This window comes from Dromaius novaehollandiae, chromosome 24, assembly GCF_036370855.1.
Source record: "Dromaius novaehollandiae isolate bDroNov1 chromosome 24, bDroNov1.hap1, whole genome shotgun sequence".
Classification (NCBI taxonomy): domain Eukaryota; kingdom Metazoa; phylum Chordata; class Aves; order Casuariiformes; family Dromaiidae; genus Dromaius; species Dromaius novaehollandiae.
Genome location: NC_088121.1, coordinates 4,383,746 through 4,406,978, shown reverse-complemented (window position 1 = coordinate 4,406,978; position 23,233 = coordinate 4,383,746). Strand labels below are relative to the sequence as shown.

The 23,233-nt window shown below is 45.3% G+C and overlaps 1 protein-coding gene across 1 annotated transcript in view; it reads left to right on the top strand.

Moving 5' to 3' along the window:
- LOC112983482 (tyrosine-protein phosphatase non-receptor type 11-like) overlaps positions 1-23,233 on the top strand; it is a 59,936-nt gene that overhangs the window by 23,347 nt on the left and 13,356 nt on the right. The window contains exons 2-3 of the mRNA XM_064525502.1: positions 11,315-11,437; positions 22,882-23,076. Coding sequence (XP_064381572.1) covers positions 11,315-11,437; positions 22,882-23,076 — 318 coding nt within the window. The remainder of the gene's footprint in view (positions 1-11,314; positions 11,438-22,881; positions 23,077-23,233) is intronic.

Genomic DNA, 23,233 nt, shown 5'->3' with positions numbered 1-23,233 from the left:
CAAAAGTTTCAGAGAAGGCGTCCCTGATAGGTGTACCAGCACGTGCTAGGAAGGGAGTCTGACTGGGCTGGCTCAGCAGAGATGTGGAGGGAGGACTTCCGTTATGGGTTAGGGCTCAATACCTAAGCTGCAGTGAGGGTGTGAGCAGTTTTTACAGCACAGTTTCAGTAATGCAACAAGGCTCAAAGACCGAGCAGTGCTGGTCTTCCTTCACAGCAGTGTTGATTAGCTGCTGAAAATAGTACCCAGTAGCTTCTTCAGAGGTTGCTTGTGGGATAGAAACTAGGGATCTGATATGCAGAACTATGGCTTTGGATTTCCTTTGTCTGACTTTTCTGCTGTTTTGGGGGGCTTGGGCGAGACCCTCTGACCTGAGCCTGGCAGAAGAGTTCTGCGGGGTCTGGCCATGTGTAACGAACATGGTTGGTCTGATCAGCACCCCTTCCTTACAGCGGCAGAGTTATCTGTGCCCACTGCTTTTGGGTCACTGAGACTGTGTGCTGGATCACTGTGCCTCAGCTCTTTTCTCTGATATAGTGCTGTCTGTGATTGTTAACTGTGATGTGTGTGGAGGTAGGAAGTCTTCAGGCAAAGGTAGTCTTTACTGCATGTGTTTGGAGCATTATAACTGACTCTGAGGCCAGATCCTCTGAAGAGTTTGGTATCTCAGCTCCTTGCTTCTGCTCACCTCCCTGGGTGTTAAGAGCACTGTAGGGACTGGGGGGAGTGTGCTGTGATCTTTTTCTGTGGAGAGATGTTTGTGATGCATGCTAGCTGGTAATGTGTACAGGGTGCTGTGGTCAAGCTAACTGGGGTTATTACACCGATAGCTTTTCATCTTGATGTTGCTGCACTAAATGCGGTGCGCACCACTAACATGGGTGTCTTACAGATTTTTTGTTTGTCTGCTGAAGTAAAACCCATGAACACCCAGGCCTGGCTTGTCCTGCTCTCTGAAACTGAGGTAGTCCATTGACAGGGTACAGAAGTCCACAGCCTTCCGCAAGCAACATAGCTGCTTGGGAGAACTCTGTTGGGATGGGAAGGAATTTGGTACAAATGCCTTTTCTTTTAAGACAGCTTATTTCCTGCCTCACTCTGCTGGGTGAGGCTGGACAACCCACTTGTCTCATCTGCAGTGTGCCATCAGATCAGCTGATGGGTAGTGCTCAAGGAGAGGCATAGAGCACTATTACTGATTAAATACAGGCTGAGTGGACCCAGTAGCTCTTAATAAAGAGATGGGAATAAACCAAGACCCCGGCCTGCTGAACATCAGTGATGAGTGGTTAATTAGCTTTTTTAAGGTGATGTTGATCCCATACAACTGGATGGCTGCCCTTTTGGAAACCACATTGATTAAGCAGTGTGCTGAGAATTCAGCAGCAGAAAAAGACTTAACTGGACCTTTCTTGACAGTACAGAGTGGAAAAGGTTAGAATTTGGGATCCAAGGCAGAAGCATCTGGTTTGGGTCACTGACTCTGCATAACTGTTTTCTCTGTGGAAGTCCCTCTGTGCACACACTCTCACCAGCCATATGCCTTGAATTTGAATGGAAAAAAGTTGTTGAACAAAAAGCCAGCTCTTCACAGGACATCAATGGAAACTTGGCCCCTTCTCAAGGAGATGGGGCTGGTGGTCGGAAATAAGCATGCATCCTCAACCTTGGCTGGCCGTTGCCCACAAAGGGGAGCAGATCAGCTGCTTAAAAGAGAAGACTACACAAACTCCACAGAGTTTGCCCACAAAAATGACCAACCTGTCTCTCCGCTGAAATGAGAGCTTGATTTCTGCCTAACAGCAGAATGTTCAATGCAGCTTTTTTTTTTTAATCCATGCAGTTTAATATTTCTCTTCTTTGCAACCACCACTCAGCTATTTGTGGGGACTGATTACCCATGTTAAAGGCCTCACAGGGTTTTATCCTACTTATCTGCTCTTGTACAGTTACTGTGAGTCCTGGCAGTTCCACAGCTACTTTTGTTAATGAGTTCTTCAAGAGCCAGGGGACCTTGGCAATAGCGCATGAAGTATGTGTTGTGCTGCATGACTCGGGCTTTAGTGCCATACACTCTCTGGCTCTATCACGCTTACCACTGGAGTCTTTTTTTGGCATGTCGTCAAAAGCTGCTGGCAAAGGGGTATGAAACAACTCGAAAGTGCTCTGCCTTACCCATGCTGAGTGGTCAGGAGAAGTCTATGGGAAGGCTGGAGGCACCATGCTTCTCTGAGATAGTTTGAAAAGATCTCCTTTTGAGTGGGTGAAAACTGTGAATCTGCTTGTTCAGAGCAATCCCACCAACCTCTGAACAGGATCAGAGCCTCAGCAGTTGGTTTTTCCGCTCTTCACTATTGCTTCTGCTGTTTCTTGTCTTTAAATACTGGAGTAAACAGTAATGCTTATGGAAACAGTCCAGACTTTCTGTGTAAACACTCTGTTTGCTTTGAGATGATTCTGTTTGTGCTAGCAATGAGATCTTGGTTTGCACAAATGCAGGACTCCTTTAAAGGGGTGAAAGGATGTTAGGCGTCCAGGTCATACTGGAATTTGGTGAAAATTGAGTGGGTACCTTCTTAGAAAAAGTAATTAATCATTCTCACCTCAGTGTGAGATCCATTAGGAAAGTGCTCTATAAAATATACAGGAAAGGAAGCAAGCAGGTTACTACAGAACTGACTTGCACCCCAGAGAATGCAACACAGACTTGTATACCTGCTATGGAAATGGATTTGATGGCCTCGAACCATAATAGGATTTTTATTTGTTTTGTTTTAAAGATGTTTACAGATGTCTTGGGGTATATCAGATGTTTTGCACTGGCACAGTTAGCTGTCGTGATGCTAATTGCTTTAGGAAAATGAAAATATTTACCTGTATCTAGAATTGAATAGATTTGCAGGTATATTTGTTTAACACATTCCCTTGAGGATATGCTTGGCATAATGAGTCTTCTGATGGGCTTTGAATTGAACCAGCCTAGAGACAACAAAGGAGGCTGTTGCAGCTCAGTCAGGTTTGAGAAATGCTTTATATGCAGACATGCCTGTGTAGAACAGCTTTCGATGAAGATGCGAATGCTAATAATTCGGTATGTAAAGGTCTTGAAGCCAATAGTAGCTTTGCTATATAGTGAATGTGCACTTTACTAAATTAAGTCTTGATGTAGCAGGAAGAGTGTAACTTCTCCTCAACTAAGATAGAATGCTTATTTCCATCTCTGCAGGAAAGTCTTTTTTACAGGTCTGTGAAATGCCATGCCATGACTTGCAGGCACATTGCTGTAGCTTTTTGCTGATGGTCAGTGTTTTAGCATCTTGTTAAGTGACTCCCCCAGGTGGGACAGTGTCAGTGTCACTATGTGCTGCAGTGTTGCTGGACCTTCTGCAAAGCTGAGCATCTGTCTTGGAGTCTCTACTGATTCTCTCAAAGAAGTATTGGAGCTTCTGTGTTTTGGGCAGAGGAAACTTTCAGCCTGGGTGGATCCAGAGAAAAGCTTGGACAAAGTGACCCTGAGTTCCTTCTAACAAGAAGAATGCAGCCTTGTTTTTACTGTCCTTTTTTGATAAGTTAGTCCCACACTCCAAGTCTAAATACCCTTTTTAGTGCTTGAAGTTGGCATTACTGGAACTCTTGATGCTTCCTGTTTCACGTGGGATCCTGAGTAGCTTCTGGAAGGTCTTCTCTTCCCTTTGCAACTTTGTGGCTTTACAAGCTGAAGAGCTCCTGGAAGCATGTGGTCCACAGATGACTTCTCTCATTATGAGCTTTTTTTGTTCAGTTGGTTAAGAACCAGCTTCCCCTGACCCCAGGTAGTGCAGGAGCAACATCCTGCTCACACAAGCAAATTTCTGCTGCTCTCAGGAGAGCTGCAATGCCAGAGATACTTCCTACGCTGAACCATATCTGCAGAAGGTCCCAAATATGTAAGTGAGGAGTGTTAGATTGTTTTTGTTATTTGTGGGGGGTTTTTTTTTCTCCTGTTGGAAATCAGCAAGTGTGATAGGTATATTGGTCTCTTCAGCAGGCAGAGTTTCTCTGAAAAATGGGTCCTAAAAGAGTACTCTTAGCTCTGGGTCTCCTGCTGTAGTCTTGTATGTTGGCCAAGTTACTGGCCAGCTGAAAAGGCCAAAGCAGCATTGTTGAGTGTGTGGGCATGACATTCCTCAACAGCAGGCAATCTGTAGAAAGCAAACCTTGCTGTCCTGAGCCTAGCTGTCCTCAGAGGCAGCAGGGTCTAACTGAGTCCCAGTCCAAGGAAGCCTTCCTCAGAAAAAGAGCAGCTTCTCTGTTCTTCAAGCTCTAATCTGTGGTGTAACTCTTCCTGCATCCCAGAGGCTGCTTATAGGCATGGGACAGCAGTATCCACTCAGCCCAGAAGAGCTTGCTAACACCTTTGAGTCCCAAAGACTCTGTTTTGAGAGCTCAAGTGGTATGTACCCTTCTGCTGGCTTTTGACACTGAAAGGAGCGTCATCGAGTTGTGTGCAAACACCGGGCCTTTACATTCCCTTGTAATGGGTAATAGGTATCTGGAGCAGCTCTTAAAGATTTCTTCCTATTTGCTAAATAGGAAACTTAGTTTTGCAAAGGGCTGGGTTGCTCCTGCTCTCACAAGTCAGCCTCTTCCTTTCGCTGCTGGAAGAAATTTATTTGGTTGCCTTTAAGGGCAGAGTCCATATCCTGTCCTTCCTTCACTGTGGTGGGAGGAGGGATATCTCTGGCTGGGGAACCTATGGGTCTGTTCGCTCTATATCAACAGCATCTACTGTGATCACTGACTCCTGGAGAGTGTCACAAGGCTTCAGCATAGCAGAGGAGAGGGCTGGCAGTTGGTGCCCTCCTCTCCCTTTTGCAGTTCCTTTAACCACTTCAGCTTGCTGGGTTGGTGTTTGTGTAGAACTAAACAGTGCTAACCACACATCAGATGTGTAGGTGTCATGTCTCTTGGGCCAGATTTGCTTTGATCCTTTCCAAATCCAACCAAAAAGGAAAAGTTTTGCCATTTCAAATGCTCTTAACTCTCCTGTTCATGTTGGACTAAATTCATCTCTGCACACAAGGCTAGTTTGCAACTGTTCGTACTCCGGCTCTAGCAGGGCTGCACTAGGTGGGCCTCTTGTCCTGGCTCCCTGCTATGGGGACACCCCAAAATAAGTACAGTGAAAGCCAGAGTACATGCTGTTCCCAAGAGTTCTGACAATTATTTTCAAGTCTCTGGTGCTGAACATGGCTTTCCATGTGTACAGTATTCTGGGATGTATGTCTTGGAGAGAGCTGCCAGTCTGAGTCTCAGTGGCCAATGTATTCAGTTGGGAGCTTTTTTTGCGCAAGATGTAAATTGCTACTTCTTTGAGCAGTCTGAGATAGGGATAACGGAAAAGGAAAAGGCAGTGATCTGGAGTAACTTGCTTCCCTCTCCTTTTGGGAACTTAGAAACTTTATTGTTTACTTATAGGTTAATGGATCTTAGGAACCAGCAGCACTGTAAGTGGTAGCTGGAAGCTGTATCCCTCCGTGATACCTCAAACATAGTCGTATTCAAGAATTCATCTGCTGAGGGAGCAAGTTGCTGGCACCCTGCTTCCACAGTGGCCTCTTAAGTATCGTTTCAGGTTAGGTGCTTTTTATTCTTTAGTTATTTGCTAGAGCTGTTCAGAATACCAAGAATCACAGCTAGGTTTTTAAAAATGCTGTGTTTTATAGATTCCTGAGGGTGTAACAGTGTTGTTCAGCTATCTGTTAAGTTTTATTCCAAGACAAGGGCACAAGGATGAATTTCAGCAGGAAAAAAAAGCATTTCCTGCTCATTTTAGGGAGGAAATGAGTAGCACTGTATGGAAGGGACAACTCTTTTATAAAGAGAAATTATTCGATAATTTTTAGCTTGGAGGAAGGTTTCCTTTTCTGAGCTTTGGCCGGAATGTTACTCCTGCCCAAGGGACTATTCTGGAACCAGACTTTGTATCTGATTTGTCTGGGTCTGGGAGCCATGTCTCCACCATTGCTTATCTCAATGCCCACAGGATCAGGAAGGGTTTGTAGCCATTGCATCAACTGGCATTTATCACAGTGCATGGGTGGGGGAAGTCCTGGGGTGGGCATCTGCCTAAGATTTCCCCTCTCATGTAAGTGGGTAAATCCTCACTGGAGAAACTGATCTGCCTTTGCCTGACCTGTGCCTAGATCTGCTTGTGCTGGCCCCTGAGTGCTGAAATAGGACCACTTCTAGGTGTGCACAAGGCCTTCCTGTTGGTGGGAAGCCATTCAGTGAGGGCTGTTGGTAGAGGTGAGTGTGGGGAGTGCAAGAGCTGGTGAAGAGCTGATGCAAAGTTAAGAGCTGGGGATGATATTTTGTGGGGTTGCCTGCAAGGAAAGTGATGTTGAGTGAACACCATGTCAGTGGTTGTCACTTCCACAATACCCTTAGTCATTCCAGCTTTCTCATAAAGGGCTTTCAGGCATTCTTGTGGTTATCAGACCTTTCTTTCCACTTTTGAATGTGTGCGCTCTGTTGTATTAGTCAGACTGATCTGAAATCTAAACAGAGCCCCCTCCTGCCATGCTGTGTTGATTCCTGTCCTGACTGAATCATACTCTTTTCCCTTCCATACAGGGCCCAAGCAGTATCTTTTTTTAAGTCTGTGTTGGAGACATGCTGCATGCAAGTTTTATCTGTATATTTTAATACATTTCTTTGTGTAGGTTTGTGTGCCTTTGGTTCTTGAATGGCACTTGAGGATTTTTTTTTTGTTTTTTGTTTTGTTTTTAATTTAGTTTACCTTAGTTTTTGATTGAACCATGGAGGGCAAATTCATTTCTCTGCAGGAAAGCAGTATTGCCTGAAGTAAACCATGTGTATTTACTTGTAGAAGTAGAGATGAAAAGTTGTTAGCTCCCCACTCTTATTTATTTAAAGCAATTCTTTAGGGGTGACTCAGTTCTACAAAAAGCACTAACAACTGAATGGTTGCCTGAATGACCTGCTGCACAATAACGCTTGCCGCTTACTGCCATTGAAAAAAATGGCACGATACTATTTTTTTTTTCTAGGCAGTTGTTTCCCTTTTATTCTGCTTTCCTTCTCAGAGCATTACAGATCTCCATATAAAGAATTCATGTGTCCAAAGGTCTGAATCAAAGCCTTGGGTTCAACTGCACATGAGTGGTGCTAGTTCCTCCAATGCATGGCCAGGGCATGCAGGCTGGAACAGGTAGGGATCTCTTTGACTGTCTGCAGGTTTTAGTATCCTCACTAAGTGAGGGATGTGTGGATTGGTGCTTTCTTCTCATCTGCTGTGTTGTGGGTTGATTTTGCATACCAACAAATGTACTTCAGTAAAAACCTATAATGAAAAATGGCTTTAAAGATGCTTTGTGCAAATACTCCAGCTTACTCCAGGCCAGGAACAAAATAAGCTATATTGATAAAAGCTATATTGAAAAAAGGATATGTAATGGCAGTGGCAGTTGTGACTTCACTCATGGGATGAAGCAGCAGAGAGCTCTATAGCAAGCAAGCTCTCTGTGTACATTGAGTTAGTAGGATGTGGCAGCCTTCACAAGGAATGAGCCTTGAATTCTGTTTCGGTTGTTCTTTGCTATTGATTTTAAATCCACTGTTTACTGGAGCAAGAGGTGAGCCGAGACCTGGAAGTAGTTTGCCAGCATATACTGAATGGGAGAGGTGGATTTTAAGTCACGTGTGATTGTCTGAGCTGCGCAAGGGATTGAGGCACTGAAACTTCAGGTTTTTTTTTTTTTTTTTTTTTTTTTAATTCCCATGTAGTCCAGGCACAAAAGCCTCTGTGGGGAAGATGCTGCATTTCAGACCTGGAATTCCCAAATGGAGATGACCTTGAATTTAAAACTGTCCCTTTCATGCCACAGGGCTGTAGTGTGTTCCCTGGCTCAAGAAGGCGCCCTGTGCGAGGCAGTGCCAAGCAATACGTTCCCATCAGCGCACTGCCCTCAGAAGATGAACTGTGCAGGGAGCCTTTCTTTGTTTTGGAAATCCATGGGAGAGGTGCTTGAGTTTGTAGAGGGCTTTTTCCCTTTTCTTTGTTGCTGAATTTGGAAATTCGTCTTTCCGCCTCTTCTGTTAGTGTGGGCTGCAGAGGTTTTCTCCTCAGCTCATCGTTTTTTTCCTGCAAGCTAAATAACAAGTGGCTTGTGAATGCTTGTATGAATTGGTTCCTTTCCAAGCAGGGGGAGTGATTAAGGGAAAGGATATTTAGCATTTAGGTTTCTGTTTTAGTGACACGAAGACAGCATCAAAGTTGACAGGCCCCCAGCTTTGACCCTGGTATACTCCTCACCTGCCTCTTGGTAGACAGTACTGTCCCACTCTTAAGTTTTTACAGATGGTTTGCAAGTGCCTGCCTATTCCCTTGGAGCATTTTTACAGAGAGAAGGATGCTAAAATGGACTGATGCTAATGGACTCTGTAGCTCTGGTCAAAGCTGCTGAGATGGAAAAGGAAGAGGGCTATGGAAAACTTTCCTGCCTTTCCAAACTCTCATCCTTTCATTTGGAGAGATGTTGGATGTAAGGTCCCTTTTCCCTGTTGCATTCTTTCTTGTGGGAGCTTGGTGCCTCAGGCACTGGAAGATTTACAACCCCAGTACCTCCACCTTCTTCCTGACACTGACAACTTGCAAAAAGTTGGGTTTTTCGGTATGAAAAAATCTGGCTTTAGCTGAGATTCTGCATCCCAAGACAATGAGTATTTAAATGGGAGTATTGAGTGGTTTGGTGATAAGGGAAAAAGTGTGTGTGGTTCTATTGTTATGGTAGCCTTTGAGGAGTGTACACCCTTCAGAAGACACTGCTGTCAAGGTGACCAGGATGTGTTGTAGCTATGGACATGTGTCTATGAGGGCTCTTATCCCACTACAGATGTTTCCTTAGGTTTTTCCTATACATTCTATTTAGCAGTATTGCCCTGTTTTTATTGCCATTAGGCATTTGATGAAAACATTATGTGTGGCCTTTGGCAACTTTGCCTTGTCCCTGAGCTTCATTAAGCTCCATTAGAGGCATTCATTCCTCTGGCAGTAGCAGTTTTACAGAACACTTAAGTGCTGGCCCTGCACATGGTGGATTTATAAAAGGGTGTCACTCTTGTGATGTCAGGAATACAAGGCTTGGAAATGTTGGAATTTCTGTTTACCATCTGTTTCTATGGCCCTTTCCTAGTAGAGCTCTCTTCCTCCAGTATCCAAGGATCTTTAATCAAAACTATTTGGCTTGTGGTGGTAGAGAGGAAATCCCAAATTCTGAAGGAGATTATACATTTCTTGACCTTTCCTATGTGTATCTCGGAGGCAAACACTCTAATGAGTGTGCGTGAGCATATGCTTGTAGATTTAGTCTTTGGGTGTATTTCCTAACACAGGCACGCAGCAAGATGCTGGACTGTGCATTTCTCTGCAGCAATCAAGATAAACTTGTAAACCCCTTGTGAGGACAGTGAATTAGCTAGCTTGATCTACAAGACAGCTGTATGCAAGGGACTAACTTACTAAATATTTCCAGCTATGTTCCTTGCGAGAAGCCACGTTTCACTTTGCATGGCAAATGAAGGGTTGTGTTTTAGTTGTTTGTCCAAGTGGCAAAGCAGACCTCGGGCCGTGCAGAAACTTAGAAGACTGTCCTCTGCTCAAAGGAGAGTTCTGAGCCAGTGCAGCTTCTTCTCTTGCAGTCAGTGCTGTCCAGAAAACACTCAATTGGCTAGGTTTGTTATTGTAATAGAAATAGTTGTGGCTTGTCTTCTCCTCTTTCCTGCTCATGGAAAAATATTGTACCAGTCCCATGCAGAAATGTGCTGGAGCATGAGCTCAAACTGAAGAATATCTTCAGAACTGAGTGACTGTCAGTTTGAAGTGCTTTTTGTGTGATTTGATTACTTAAAAGAGCCTTAGGAGGAGGAAAATTTTTTTTCAGTGGTTTCTGAAAAATCAAGCCATAAAACTGGTGCCACTTGAGAAATCATTGGCCTAGTATGCATACTTAGCACACATTAAAGTCTGTGGAAACACCAGTTCTTGCGATTCCATCAAAAGAGCTTGATCAAAACTGATAGCATCAGAAATGAGGTCAGTAAATGGTTTGATGACACTTAAAACATGAAGATTACACTAAAGTAGCCTACAGCATGATGAAACATTTTTCCCCTAAGGGTGAGCTGTCTCTTCTTCCCTTTTCTAGTATGTCCTGTTATGCACGTATGCTAATAGCACTGTTGCTTTCCAACAGCATGCAAAGCAACATTTCATTTGCTGCTGCTTTCCCTGGTTATGCTCTGGTCTCATGCTGAAAATTTTGCTTTAGACTCAGTAATTGCCATGGTTTGGCTCATTTTCCTCTGTGCTCATGGGAAGACTGGCTGTGGCACCATGGCTTGAACTAAAACTAGTTAGAGTTTAAAAAAGCAGCTGCTTCATCTTAAGTTGAAGAGTCAAAGCTGCCTTGGCTAGGACTGGAACAGGCTTATTATCTGCGAACTGGGTGAAGAGGGAGATCCTGGAACACGCAATGTGTTTGCACTGATGCTTAAGAAATCCTCTCCTAGCACAAGGGTTTGTCACTGTCTCAGTATGTTGCAGACCAGAGCATGCATTTTCTCTGCTCTGACAGAGCCTCAGAGAAAGGCCTTTTGTCCCTCATGTCTGTGTACCCTCTTTTTGTAACAGACTTTAAATAGGAGAGGCTGAAGGACAGAAGCTTGGCTTCCCGCTGGGGCCTGTGGAGAAAAAGAGGCTTGGTGCTCTTGATATTGGAGCTCTTTTGCTGTTCTTCTGTCATGAAACGCACAGAGAAGCCCTTAAAGCAATGTCCCAAGTTCCTTCGGAGATGCAGGCCTTTTGCTGGATCTAGTTCATTTGCCAGCAGCATGACACCAGGGAGGATTTGCACGTGGTAGGTGCTGGGTGGGAGGCAGCCAGCCAGGATCGGACCTGGACCCAGAAGAGTCAGAATTATTTTCCCAAGCAGGTGGTCCCTCTAAAGAGGTAGTCACATGTCTATACTACAGAAAGCTTTCAGAGCTCTGGCCTTTGCCTGAACTGAGGAAGAAGAAGGCAAAGTAGTTTAGGAAAGAGTCCCATCCGTCCACTTGATGGATGTCTGAGAAGACTTTCTCCACTCTAATACATGAATTTTCTGAGTGCAAACTGTTACTGTGATGATGTGGGGTGGATGGTCAAAATGCTGCTAGGCAGGATTGGGCTCTCTGGCTGCCTCACAGGGAGGAAGACTGCATCTGCAGGCTCAGGCCATACTGCTCTTTCACATGTTACATTTGTACTTTGCAGGTGGTTTCATCCCAACATCAGTGGAATTGAGGCAGAGAAGCTGCTCCTGACCAGGGGGGTCCATGGCAGCTTTCTGGCTCGGCCCAGTAAGAGCAACCCAGGAGACTTCACTCTCTCTGTCAGGTAAGCGAACAGCAGCAGACAAGAATTGGAGGAAGAGGCTGTCTTGAACTTTCCAGCATGTTCTGCTCCAATGAATGTAGGTACAAGGGCAGCAGGGGGGAAGGGTGCACAGAGGTGATATCTTTGTAGTACCACTTGCAGATAGTCAATGGACTCTCCCCATCACTGCAGAGTCTGTGCTAAAAGTTTCATGCTACACTTTCCCTGGCTTGCTCATCCCTCTGGGATGCACATGCGCTCGTCCTGCCAGGCTTGGCTACGTACATTAGGAAATGTGTTTTTTGGAGCCATTGGCCCAAGTGAAGGGAAGATAACATGCATGCTTAGGTTTATGGGGAGAGCAGGTTCAGTCCCTGCAGGAATTAATGATCTCTCTCCAGTTTCAAATGCAGCTACGTAAAGTTCCTTTGAGAGAGGCTTGCTTTTTGTGTCTGTAAAGGATCCCAGGAACATCTCCATAAGAGAGAGAACATACTGACCAGCCTGCTGAGTTTCTGGACAGCATCACATGCATCATCTTTAAAGTGTTCTTGTGTCCTTTGGGACCAAGGCAATTGTAGAAAGGAGGGTTGCAGTTTTGTGAATGCAGCCCTTTAGGATACGGTGGAGCAGATGCATAGGGTAGAACACTCTGAAGGTGATCTAAAGGGAAGAGGCAGAGCAGCATTGGCCATTGAGTCCCTGAAATGAAAAGGGGGAGGTTGTGTGGTTAAGGCAGTGGTTTGACCTCCTTCAGTGAGAGCCATCCGTCTGGTGTGTTAGAGGGAAATAGCTCAGCAATGGTTCCTCTAGGCACTTGTAACACAAATCTCTGCCCCCCTCTGACCGCTTCTACTCCCCTCTGAATTTAAACAACCCTCATTTTGTTTAGGAAAATCTATTGAGTTTATACATCCTTTTATCTACACTGTGTTTAAAGAAACTTTGTGCAAACAACAAACTGGATAGAGTGTTCCCACCTGGCAGGGTGCTGACATCTAACAGGATGTGAGCAACACCCAGCGGTGTTTGAGCCTTGGTCCCTCCCCATGCTTCTCTTTCCCCCAACCATGTTGTGTGGGAGCTGCTTGCAGGTCCGAGCTGTATGTCTGTAAGACTTTACTCTCCTGTTGCTGTCTTAACCACTCAGATGAAATGTTTCTCAGCCTTATTTCTTCCCCCTACTTTTGTCTCTGGACTTGAAACATGGGCTTCTCTCTGCCCTGTGTGCAAAGTGCAGTCAATTCTTAGCTCTGGCAAGAGGGAGGATTTGGAACCTTATTTATGTGCTGCCTTTTGTGTTGGGGAATAAAATCCAGCAGACAGACCTCTTGCCTGTCAGGCAGCTCAGACTGACCGAAGCTCTTCCTGTTGTGGAGCAAGGCAGCAGGAAAAGAAAGGTCCAGTTTTTCCTGTGTGTTGGCAAGGTGGGGAGTGTTTGAGTCTGTCTTCATTAGCTCACCCGTAATCTTGCAGTCAGAAGTGGCTGTGAGTTAATGAGAGACACAGGAAATACTGTCTAATTAGAATGGAAAATATACTTAGTCACACAGAGCTGCCTTGAGCAAGTTATGACAGCAGGGGAATACGTGTAAGATGGGGTTGTCTTCGTGTTAGCTTAGTGTCTCTTTCCATGTAATTTTGTGAGTCAGGGTGTTGTCTGATCATAAAGTGAAGTACTGACAGCACCTGCTCAGCCAGGCAGTGCACAAGCCCAGATGCAGGTCCTGTCTGTGCAAGTGTCATGATGTGGAAAGATACCCAACTAGCAGTATAGTTACCCTGAAAGAGCAGGATAAATTGCGCTGCAGGGAGAGCCAACTCCCACATCTGCATTACTGCACTTGTGCCTTGTGCTGTGGAGTCATTCCACAACTCTGCATAATTTTCTTCCCCAGCTCTATCCCTGTGCCTCAGTCACAGTCCACGCATGTTTCTGCTGTTGCAGTTGTCACCTTCCACCTGTCCTGGTCCATGGCCTTCGCTGTACCAGCTGTGGCACAGGTTAAGACTGAGTGGATTAAAAACTTGGCCTCCTGTAAAACAGCTACTGCTGGCCAAGAAGTCCCCAAAGCATTGTTTTTATTGCCATTATTTCTTTACTCTTTTTCTCTGTGTCAGAAGGCAGAGAGAGTAGGGGAGGGGAGTGTCAAATTATCAGAGGGGGTCCTGGACCACTTCCTATTCTAGGGACACCTTTGTATTGCAGTAAATATTTAACAACAGTATTATTTTAATCATAAGCTCAAGCCAATTAACACCCTTAATGCATGGATATTGCTCTGCAGTAGAGATGCAAGTTACGAGCGGAGCCATACAGTTTACCTTAATATCATAGTATTAAACAATACTGCCACAACCCACTGGGACATTTCAGCCAGTGGAAAGTTTGACCAACTCTCGCAAACAGAGTGATAAGTTCTAAGTAAGCCAAAGCTGTGACACATACCATGTTTCCAGGAAAGCACATTAAACAATGCACAAGGTTAGGGACCAAGCGTTGAGTTTTGAGGCATCATGAACACAAGAAAAAAGGATTTTTTTTTCCTTTTTTCCTTCTTCATTGGCTACTTTTACCTACAAGTCCTTGCTGCTTCCTGGCTCATCACATCTCTCTGTTCCATGACTTGAGGCAAGAGTTGTCCTATACACTTGGGTTTGGAAACTTTGCTTGGAGATAGTCCCTGGTTAGGTAAAACAGTTTTGCCCATGCTTCATCTGAGCAATGTGCTCTTGCCCCATTGATATTGATGGCCTCAAAAATGTGCATAAGTGCTTTTGGTATTTAGAGCTGCAACATGCAATAGAGTACAGAATGAGTAACTTTGTGCTGTGAAAGCTGAAAACTGGGGTTGTTGTCCTCCCCCTATGTTTTCCCCTTTTTCCATTACATTACACACACATACAGATGGAACAATGTATTATCCTGACAAGAAGAGCCCTTTTTTGTCTCTGCACTGGACAGGGCTATATATGTGTGTGTGTGTATGTATTTTTTTTCTTTTCCAGAAAAAAGTGGAGCTTCTTCCTCCTTCTCCCAACCCCCTTTCAGCTTCTTCAAGGATATTTGAAAACCAGTGAGGGAAAAGGCAGCTCCATTTAATTGCAGAGAGGATGTGGGCTGAAAAGAAAGTCGGAGTTGGAGTTTTGGCTTACCAGACCACGCACCAAATGACCTGTGTGCTGGTGCACATCCAGATATGTGTCCCTGAGGAGGGGCTAGGAACTAATATTGTAGAAGTTATGAGAAGATTTCCACAAAAGTCTGTGTCTACTTCCCCTTTTTTTCTTCCCCTTTGTGTACCTTTTTAGCCTTTACCATTGCGGCAAATAGCCTTCACAGGGCTTTGTTTTTTCAGCCCTTAAGAGAAAGAGGCAAGCCACATGAAGAGGACATGATATGGTTAAGGAATGAATGATATTTCTCCTGGCCTTAAGATAATAGGAAAAAGCTCTTGGGAAAATTCCTCAGCTTGGAGTCCAAACTGCTAGCAGTTTGTAATTGGTCATCCCCAGACTCTCCTGGCTCCTTTCATCAGTCCTTCTGAAATGTGATCCTTCATGGGACATCTTTGCAGATGGGTACTATAGGTCATTCCACCAAGAAGATGAGATACACTTGCTGTAGTCCAGTGCCAAGAGGACTGTGTTTCTGAGAAGTTTGCTTGGTGTGATAGTGGTGTGTCAATACCAGCTACGCAATTTGGATTTATTGGCTGGTCTTAACTCATTCTCTGGGCACTCCAGCAAACATGTGGAGCACATCAATAGGGGTACAGGAAGGAAAATGGTCTGGCAACTTCAACTGAAGTGTAATGATGATGGAGTGAGGCAGAAGTAATATCTACTGTGCCTAGATGCGAGCAGTCTCATTTTGGTTCTATGCAGTTGCAGCAGCACTGCTCTCTTTTGGAGGTATTTCAGTGTTGCCACAACTCAGATAATAAGATAGCTCTGTGTCACTGGATCAGTTAGTGTGGGTGATGTTTCTCATTAAAGGGATTGGCTTCTGTAGGTTATGAGAAGTGGTGGCTGCCCAAGGAACTGACAGTACTTCAACACTTAATGCTTTCTTTACAGTGGCTCACAAAACCGGCGCTGAAAGGGGCTGTTTATGAACAATGCCAGGAATGCCTTAGCTTCTCAACCTGCAAGGGGCTGTAAACTGGAACTGGGCTTGCAGGATTGCTATGGAAGCTGTTCTGGATGCTGGGAGCAGAGCCTGCTGGTCAGGGGATTTTTGGTGGGCGCAAGCAGTTTGTTTGCATGTTGCAGTCTTGATAGGAAGCTGTTGTAAAAGCTGCCTTGTCTGCCTTATATGCAATGTCACATCCCCTTTTCCAGAAGGGGCTGGTACTGGGTCTGCTTTTGATAGTCAGTCTTCCAAATTTTAAACCTGATTCTGAAGAGAACAAACGTCCTTTTGAAAGTGAAGGTTGGGGGAGAAATGTGGGAGGCCACATAGGGAATGTCACATGTGTCAGACCTTCAGTACATGCCTGGATCTGTCAGAGAATGTTTTCCGAAGACCAAATATTTAGAATCGCCTATGAAGAAACTGAGCAGCTTCTTACAGGTTTGGCCAGGTCTGGGTAAATAGTTAGAACAAAAGGAAAAGGCATGTTGAAAGTTTGCCTAAGTGGTTCTTGGCTTGTTGCCACAGCACTAATGCAAGTGCCAAGACAGTTGAGAACTGTCTATTAGAAACCCTATGTACTTGGTAACTGGGTCAAAATTTATGGGAACAGATCTTATCTTGATTCATGGGATATGATACAAAGTGCTTCTGTGTAACAAAATCTTGTTAGAGAGTTGCACTCTCTCCCAGAGTGGTTTCCCTATTCTTTACTGGATTTTTTGTTTTTTATTTTTATTTTTTGTAAAAGGCTGCACAAATACTCTCTGGATGCAGGGTGAGACATGTAATCAAGGAAGATTTTCTGTCCTATAAAATATATACCCTGCTAAAAGGAGTAAATCAATACTATAAATGTGTTGCAGTGGTTGAGTTGCTGCCCGCAAACAATACAGACGGGCTGAAGGAAGAAAGTTGGGTCTGGAAAAGAACTGAAGTCTTGGAAGAGGCTCTTTTCAAAAGCAATTGTCCTTGTGTCTTATCATAATAGCACTTATACCAGCCCTGTTAAGGCCCCATAATGTGGTACAAACACTTAATGAGAGAGAGACCCTGATGCTGCCTTTTCCAAGCTAGGCCAGCCAGCTAAGGAAGTACTGACTTCATGTTAGAGCTAGGAAACAAATGAAGACTCCACAGTCTTCTGAAAGTCTGAGTCTCTGAGACTTGGGAGTCTCAGAGAAGGCACTGGACAGCAATCAGATCATCAAATCTTGACCAAGTACTTTAATCACAAGACTTTTTTCCCCGTTAAGAAAGCATTTTCTCCTCTGACAACTAAGTCTTTTGTCTTGGAACGGCTTGAATTTATTTGGAAGTAGATAGTTCAGCCTGAGATGTATTGCTAACAGATATCTCTGTCTTTACTTGTACTTTTGTTGTTGTTTACACATTTGGCATGGTGGGGGATTCTGGAAGCCGCCTTTTGATGGTAGACATTTGGCAAATGGTCTGTGCTTCACATCCATTTCCAGGGCAAAAGGGGCTTCACTTCAGGAGAAACTGGCAGAAGGCTGGGTGTTTTTGCCTGGGGCAGGAAGTGCCTTCAGGAATGCAAAAAGCGTAAATGCCCTGTGGGGAAACAGTGCCAGTGTATGACTTCACTGAGTACTTGGATGTGCTTTGTCTCTATGCCCCTCCCAGAGCTCCTAACACAGCTGTGTGCAAGTGCATCACCTCCTAATGCATTACTGAGTCACTTTAGCAGTTTCTGTGGGCCTTTGGGCTTGGGCATGTGTGATCGGGGAAGGCTCTGAGCCTTCCCAGGAGCCTGTGTGATGTGCCTGAGAGTTTGGATGTTTCCTGCTCCCTGCAGCAGGAAGTAGAGTGCTCTGATGTCTGCTGTTGTCATGTACAGCATTTGGGAAGTGTGAGGTGGGAAGGGATGCCCTAGTGTCTCTAGCTCTCTGAGATGAAAGACCTTAGAGCAGGTGATGCTTGGCTAATGCTTAACTCCCCTGCCCCCCTCCCATGTCCCCTCTTTTAGTTGGCTCAGACTGACTCAGGCCTTGTGATGTTTGTCTAATGGATAGCCTACTTGTGCCTAAATTGGGAGATGCTTGTCCAAGTTACCATGGTGAGCAGAAAGCCATGTGCTGCTGTTGCATGTTGAGCATATGACATCCATATACTAGAACGCAGCTGTTGTCTTAGGGCCTGACAAACTGAGGCCAAAATGGAGATATTGCAAGTGACCCTTCACCAGCTTGGATTACTGTGGTGGGCTCTTTAAGAAGAGATGCTTTTAACTATCTCTCTTCAGTACTGAGGTTCTCTCATAGCACTGACTGCTGCATTGGTGGTGGTTCTTTCTGCATGGTTGGGAGCTAGCATTCTCCCATCCCAGATAAATTTGGCTCTAGAGAGAGATCCTAGCCTGAATGTGCATCTGGGTAAATGTATGACTGATGCAGCAGTACTGAGCCAGTGTTCTTTTTTTTCCCCTCCCTCACCCAAAGGAAAAAAAAAAAAAAAAAAAAAAAAAAAAACAACCAGTGGCTTCGGATCCAAGTATCCATTCAATCCTTGGACTTGCAGCTTAAATAGCTACTCTATTTTGGACACCTTAGGTAAGTAGTAGGGCTCAGGCAGTGAGCTGACTTGCTTCATGCCCATAGTCATGAATTTAAGTTGACATCTAGCCGTAGCCCACGGTATGAAGTGTTTGAAATCCATACTTGATCCCTAGAATTCTCTTGGCCATACCTCTGAAAATGCATGCGAATGTCAATTGATTTTGTCTTTTTGTATTGGTGGATAATAAGTTTTCTCTGTCAGCCCAGACAATCATTTAATTGAAACCAAATATTCAGCCAAGCTTCTAAACCCTGTGGGAGGCTCTTCCTGTTTTGCGTAGAGAACATTTGGGGTTTTGGGAGTTGGTTTTTGCAGCTTGTCAGAAGGGGTCTCACATGCGTGCTGTGAGGTTCTAGGTTTTCTGTCTGTCTGAGGCAGGCAGAAAAAACACATGACCAAAAAAACTTTTTGGGATGCAACAGGCAAACATATTTCTGACATTTAAAGCAGCTCTTCTGCCTTCAGTGACAAAAAAAGTCTTTTTTCTGGAAAGTCCTCTTCCTATTAACTGTACTCCATTGCAAAGAATAGCTGTTTGCATCTATACTGTTGGACAGTGCAGTATGGACTGAAACATGAGATTCAGATTCACCAACTGGAACATTTTGGATCTAGAAAGCCTCCTGGATATCTAGCAAGGGAGTTGTGCTGGTTGCAAAAGACTGGTCTTATTTGTACTGTAAAAGGAATAACCACTCCAATAACTATTGCAAATTAAAGAAAAAATGTCAACGACTGTTTTCATTTTTTATTTAATGTGTGCAGTGGCGGGGCTTGGGAAACATGATTCATTCTATAGCGAATGGCTTTGAGTGTTGGTGAATTAGTTTCTTCCAAATTATCTGAATGTAGTATAAAATTGCTCCTGAACATTAGCAGTCTCCTACGCTCCTGTGTATTAAATAATCTTCAGCAGGGCTTTCCACCATGGCACGTGTTTCCTATGCTGAAGGAGTGCTGGGGCAGGGAGAGGGCAAGCAAGGATGGTTTTGTGGAAAAAGTGGGACTAAAGTAAGACTTAGCAGGTTAGTTACTGGTTTGGGCTTTTCCCTTTATCTTTGGGATACCTTACAAGAGCACCTTTGTCTCTATAGGCTAGAGTTGTCCATCTGCATAATGAGAGTTAAAATGCAAATCCTACTTCCCCCTTTTTAATTCCTCATACCTGTTTGTGCAATCTGCTTTGCAGAGCAGGGGGTTTTCTCTGTTTCTGTAGCACAAACACACAGCCGCCCTGATCTCTGCTGAAAGTCTGTAGATGATTGCAATTAAGTCTGATGGTGAAAAGAAGTTTAGCTGAGAATGGAGGCAGCCATCACTTGTCTGACCAACTCTGAAGCTGCCGAAGAAGCCAGCTTCTGCTAGCAAACAGTGCTGCACACGAGAGCTGTGTGTCTGTTAGTCAGAGGGTAGCCATGCCTTCCGGCACAAAGCAGCTGAGTATTTGGGCATCTCCCTTGTGCTTTCTTTCCTCAGGCAGTGCACTGAGGACACTATTTTGTGGATGCTGTTACTGTGGAATCCAGTTCTGCCATCCAGCTTAAAGCTGTAGAGTTGACGCAAGCTTTAGGAGAAGTGGAGGGAAATAGGAGTCAATCAATGGCCTTTGTGCTTAGATTGACCTTGAGGGCTCATGGGATAAATGACCCTGATTTTTCTCTTTGCTTTTCATTCCTGAAGTGCTAGAAGGCCTTTGGGGTGGGAGGGTGTTCTGTGAACTGAGCCTTTGTAGGTCTTTAATGGGGTTGGGATGGGGCAGGGAGCTGTGGAAAGAAGGGAACTTTTGAGCCTCTGGCCAAATGGCGCAAACATAGTATGTGTCTGGTGCCTTCTGTGCTGCACAAAGACTTTTCATGTCCAGCTGCTGGCATGAATGGCCAGAGCACTTCATGTGCCAGCTCCTCTTGGAGAGGAGGCATTGTTATCAGAGCCCTGACCAGGACCTGAATTTCACAGCCAGTTTCCTTCTAGTGAGTTCTGTGCATACCCTGGATGCAGACACTGCCAAACTTTGAAGTCTCTGCTCATAAGACGGCTGGAATTGACATGGCAGGCCAGATCTGAGCCATACTTGACGTATGTACCAGGAAAAGTTAACCGCGTCTCACTAAATACACAGGAGTGCTACTCATCGCAGTTTTCCCTGCTGCATACAGTTGGATTCTGTTTCTGAGACCTTTTCGTCAAAGTGTTGAGATACAGATTTTGCCACTCAGGCCTGTTTGCCTGTCTGCTGCTGGGTTTGTAGGTTACTAATGCATGGTGATGGTAACACTATGGATACTGTTAGGCTGTTTGCACTCTAGTGGGTTCTGCTTAATTAGTACTAATTTGAAATCACTTCAGTGTCCTACCCAAGTCAGGCCAAGCATGCAAGAATGGCTGTATAAGTACAGACTGGAATTACTGGTTCTACATTGGCAAAGTCCTCTTAAGCAACTGGGATCGAGTGAATGGGGATAATGCCACCTGTCAGGATGATGTTTTAGGAAGAGCTGTGTGGCATGTAGTGACTGTGGCTTGAACGTGGCTAGAGTGTTGCAGTCTAATTATAAGTCATGTCTCTAATGAAGGTAGGCCTGAAGGGGGAACACACCGTTGCTGTGTTAGCACACTTCTGTTAATGTTTCCGTGGACTATTGGAGGCTCAGCACAGGTCTCATTGCGCAGTCCTAGCCTGTCCTCATATTGTTGCTGCACTACTGTTGCTGTGAACTGATAAGCTTACTCTAGCACATCTTATTGGATGGTCAGCATTTAGTCTGCCTGTTTGTATGACAGACAAACCCCTCAGATGCCAAAAGTCACAACTATTAAAAACCCAGAGATATGTGGAAATTGCAAAATCCATGGCAGTAGTTATGTAAAGGCAGCCAGACCTCTGGGTAACATGAGTGCATTCCAGGGATGGTAGTATCCCTGTCTGCTGTGCCTCTCTGTACTCTGTGCACCCTTCATCAGTCATCCCACAGCGCTACAGATACACGGCCTTGGGTCCACTGAGTCTGATGTTCCTGCTCCTAGGCAGCACAGCAGGCCCTGCAGGAGAGAGAGCTGCTGCAAAGTCAGCAGAGTCCTCTCAAGTGAACTTTCAATAGCCATTGCATTGCATAGTTCAGCATAGTTTTTAAGGGGAGGTACTATGGAGGAATTCCTAAGAACTACAAATTATTTTCCTCCTTACCTGAGGAGCCAGATGAGTCTGTCTTGCATGTGCAAGGCAGGACAGAAGCAGCTCAATCTCCTCTAGCAGGGGAGGATTCAGCTGCCCTGGTGTTGCTCCAAGTGCTTGTCTAGACTAGAGGAATTTGCACAAGGTATCTAAATATAATGGCACCACCGTAAACCCTATGCAGACTTAGCACGACACCAGTAAACTTATCAGGTGATGAGCACAATGAAATGATGCTAGCACACAGTCTGTTCTGCACATCCAGGCCCAGAGCTGATACAGCCCAGCTGTGTTCCTGTAGCTGTGCCAGCATCCCCTAAGGCAGACAGAGCCTTATGCCAGCACATGCATTTGAGGGCCAGATTTTAACCTCTCTCTGAAATCAAGGAGTAGGGTCCAGGCTCCAAGGGACTTGGTACCTCCAGTCAAAGGGAACTAAACAACAGATGGTTTTGTGGAGCTGGGGCTAGATACCCAATACCATGCAGCAACCTAGTCTTTTACTGCATTGCCTGTCTTGTCATGAGGGTGTACCCTGCTGCAGAAAGGTGGTAAAATGGGGAGCAGCACTGCTACTTGAGAGCCCCAGAGGCTCTGCTTTGGATCTGGCTCCTCTTTCTGTTGAACCTCATGCACAAACCACTATAGCCTTTCTAATTTCATACTGTGCAAAATGGTGGTTCTTGTCTGACCTGATGTGCTGCCAATACCACCTTGAGTCTCCTGCATCTCAGTGTCATGGTTGCTTTGGCAACAAATTGAAAGAGGCTATGAGCAACTCAGCATGGGCAAATTTCCCCCCTCTCCCCCCCCCCTCTCCCCCCCCCCTCCCCCCCCCCTCTCCCCCCCCCTCTCCCCCCCCTCTCCCCCCCCCTCTCCCCCCCCCTCTCCCCCCCCCTCTCCCCCCCCCTCTCCCCCCCCTCTCCCCCCCCTCTCTCCCCCCCTCTCTCCCCCCCTCTCTCCCCCCCTCTCTCCCCCCCTCTCCCCCCCCTCTCCCCCCCCTCTCCCCCCCCTCTCCCCCCATATACCCTTCTGGCTCGGAGGGGCACCGCAGGGGGGAAGAAAATTCATTAACCCTTTCTATACTGTTCATAGAGGGGGGGGAAACAAGCTTGTGAATGCTAGGCAATATACTGATTTGGGAGGCTGATGTTGTTTTTTAAGCTAATTAGATGATAGTAAGTGCTTCTGTGGGTAGAAAAGGGTGCACTGTAAATCAGAGTGAGGTCACAGCCTCATCTGGCCAAGAGGACAAGTGGTTTAGGAAGTGGAGGGGATGGTAAAGAATGAATTATTCACCTCCTCTTGTGAGGTTGTCTCTGAGGCAGAGTGGGCTGGGAGCATAAGAGGTGTAGAGTCAATTCTTGGCTGAATAACCTTCCCCAAGGAGTTTCCATATCTACCCCTACCTGTAAAAGTGTGGTTAGCATGGGCTGCATCTGAGTGAATGGAGATTGCATGGTGTAATTTAAAGAGGTAGGTATTGTTCTAGATGTGGCTGGACTCTGAAGGCTGGTGCTACATTTCTCCTGGTTTCCATTCTCTCATGCTTACACTGTTGTGTCTGCCTTCCTTCCTCAGGAGAAACGATGAGGTGACACACATTAAGATCCAGAACACAGGGGATTACTATGACCTGTATGGAGGGGAGAAGTTTGCCACCCTTGCAGAGCTGGTGCAGTACTACACAGAGCAGCAGGGGCTGCTGAGGGAGAAGAACAGCAATATCATCGAGCTGAAATACCCTCTGAACTGCCAGGACCCCACCTCAGAGAGGTAAGTTTACAAGGCTCCAACGGCCTCTCCTGATGGTTCCTACATGGTGATGCTGTCTTCTGAGCTGGCTCAGGACCTACTGCTGCACCTAGCCTGAGTTCAGAAAGGAGCCTTAAACAGTGTGTGTTTTTGTGTGATTTAGCTTTTGTGGTCCAAA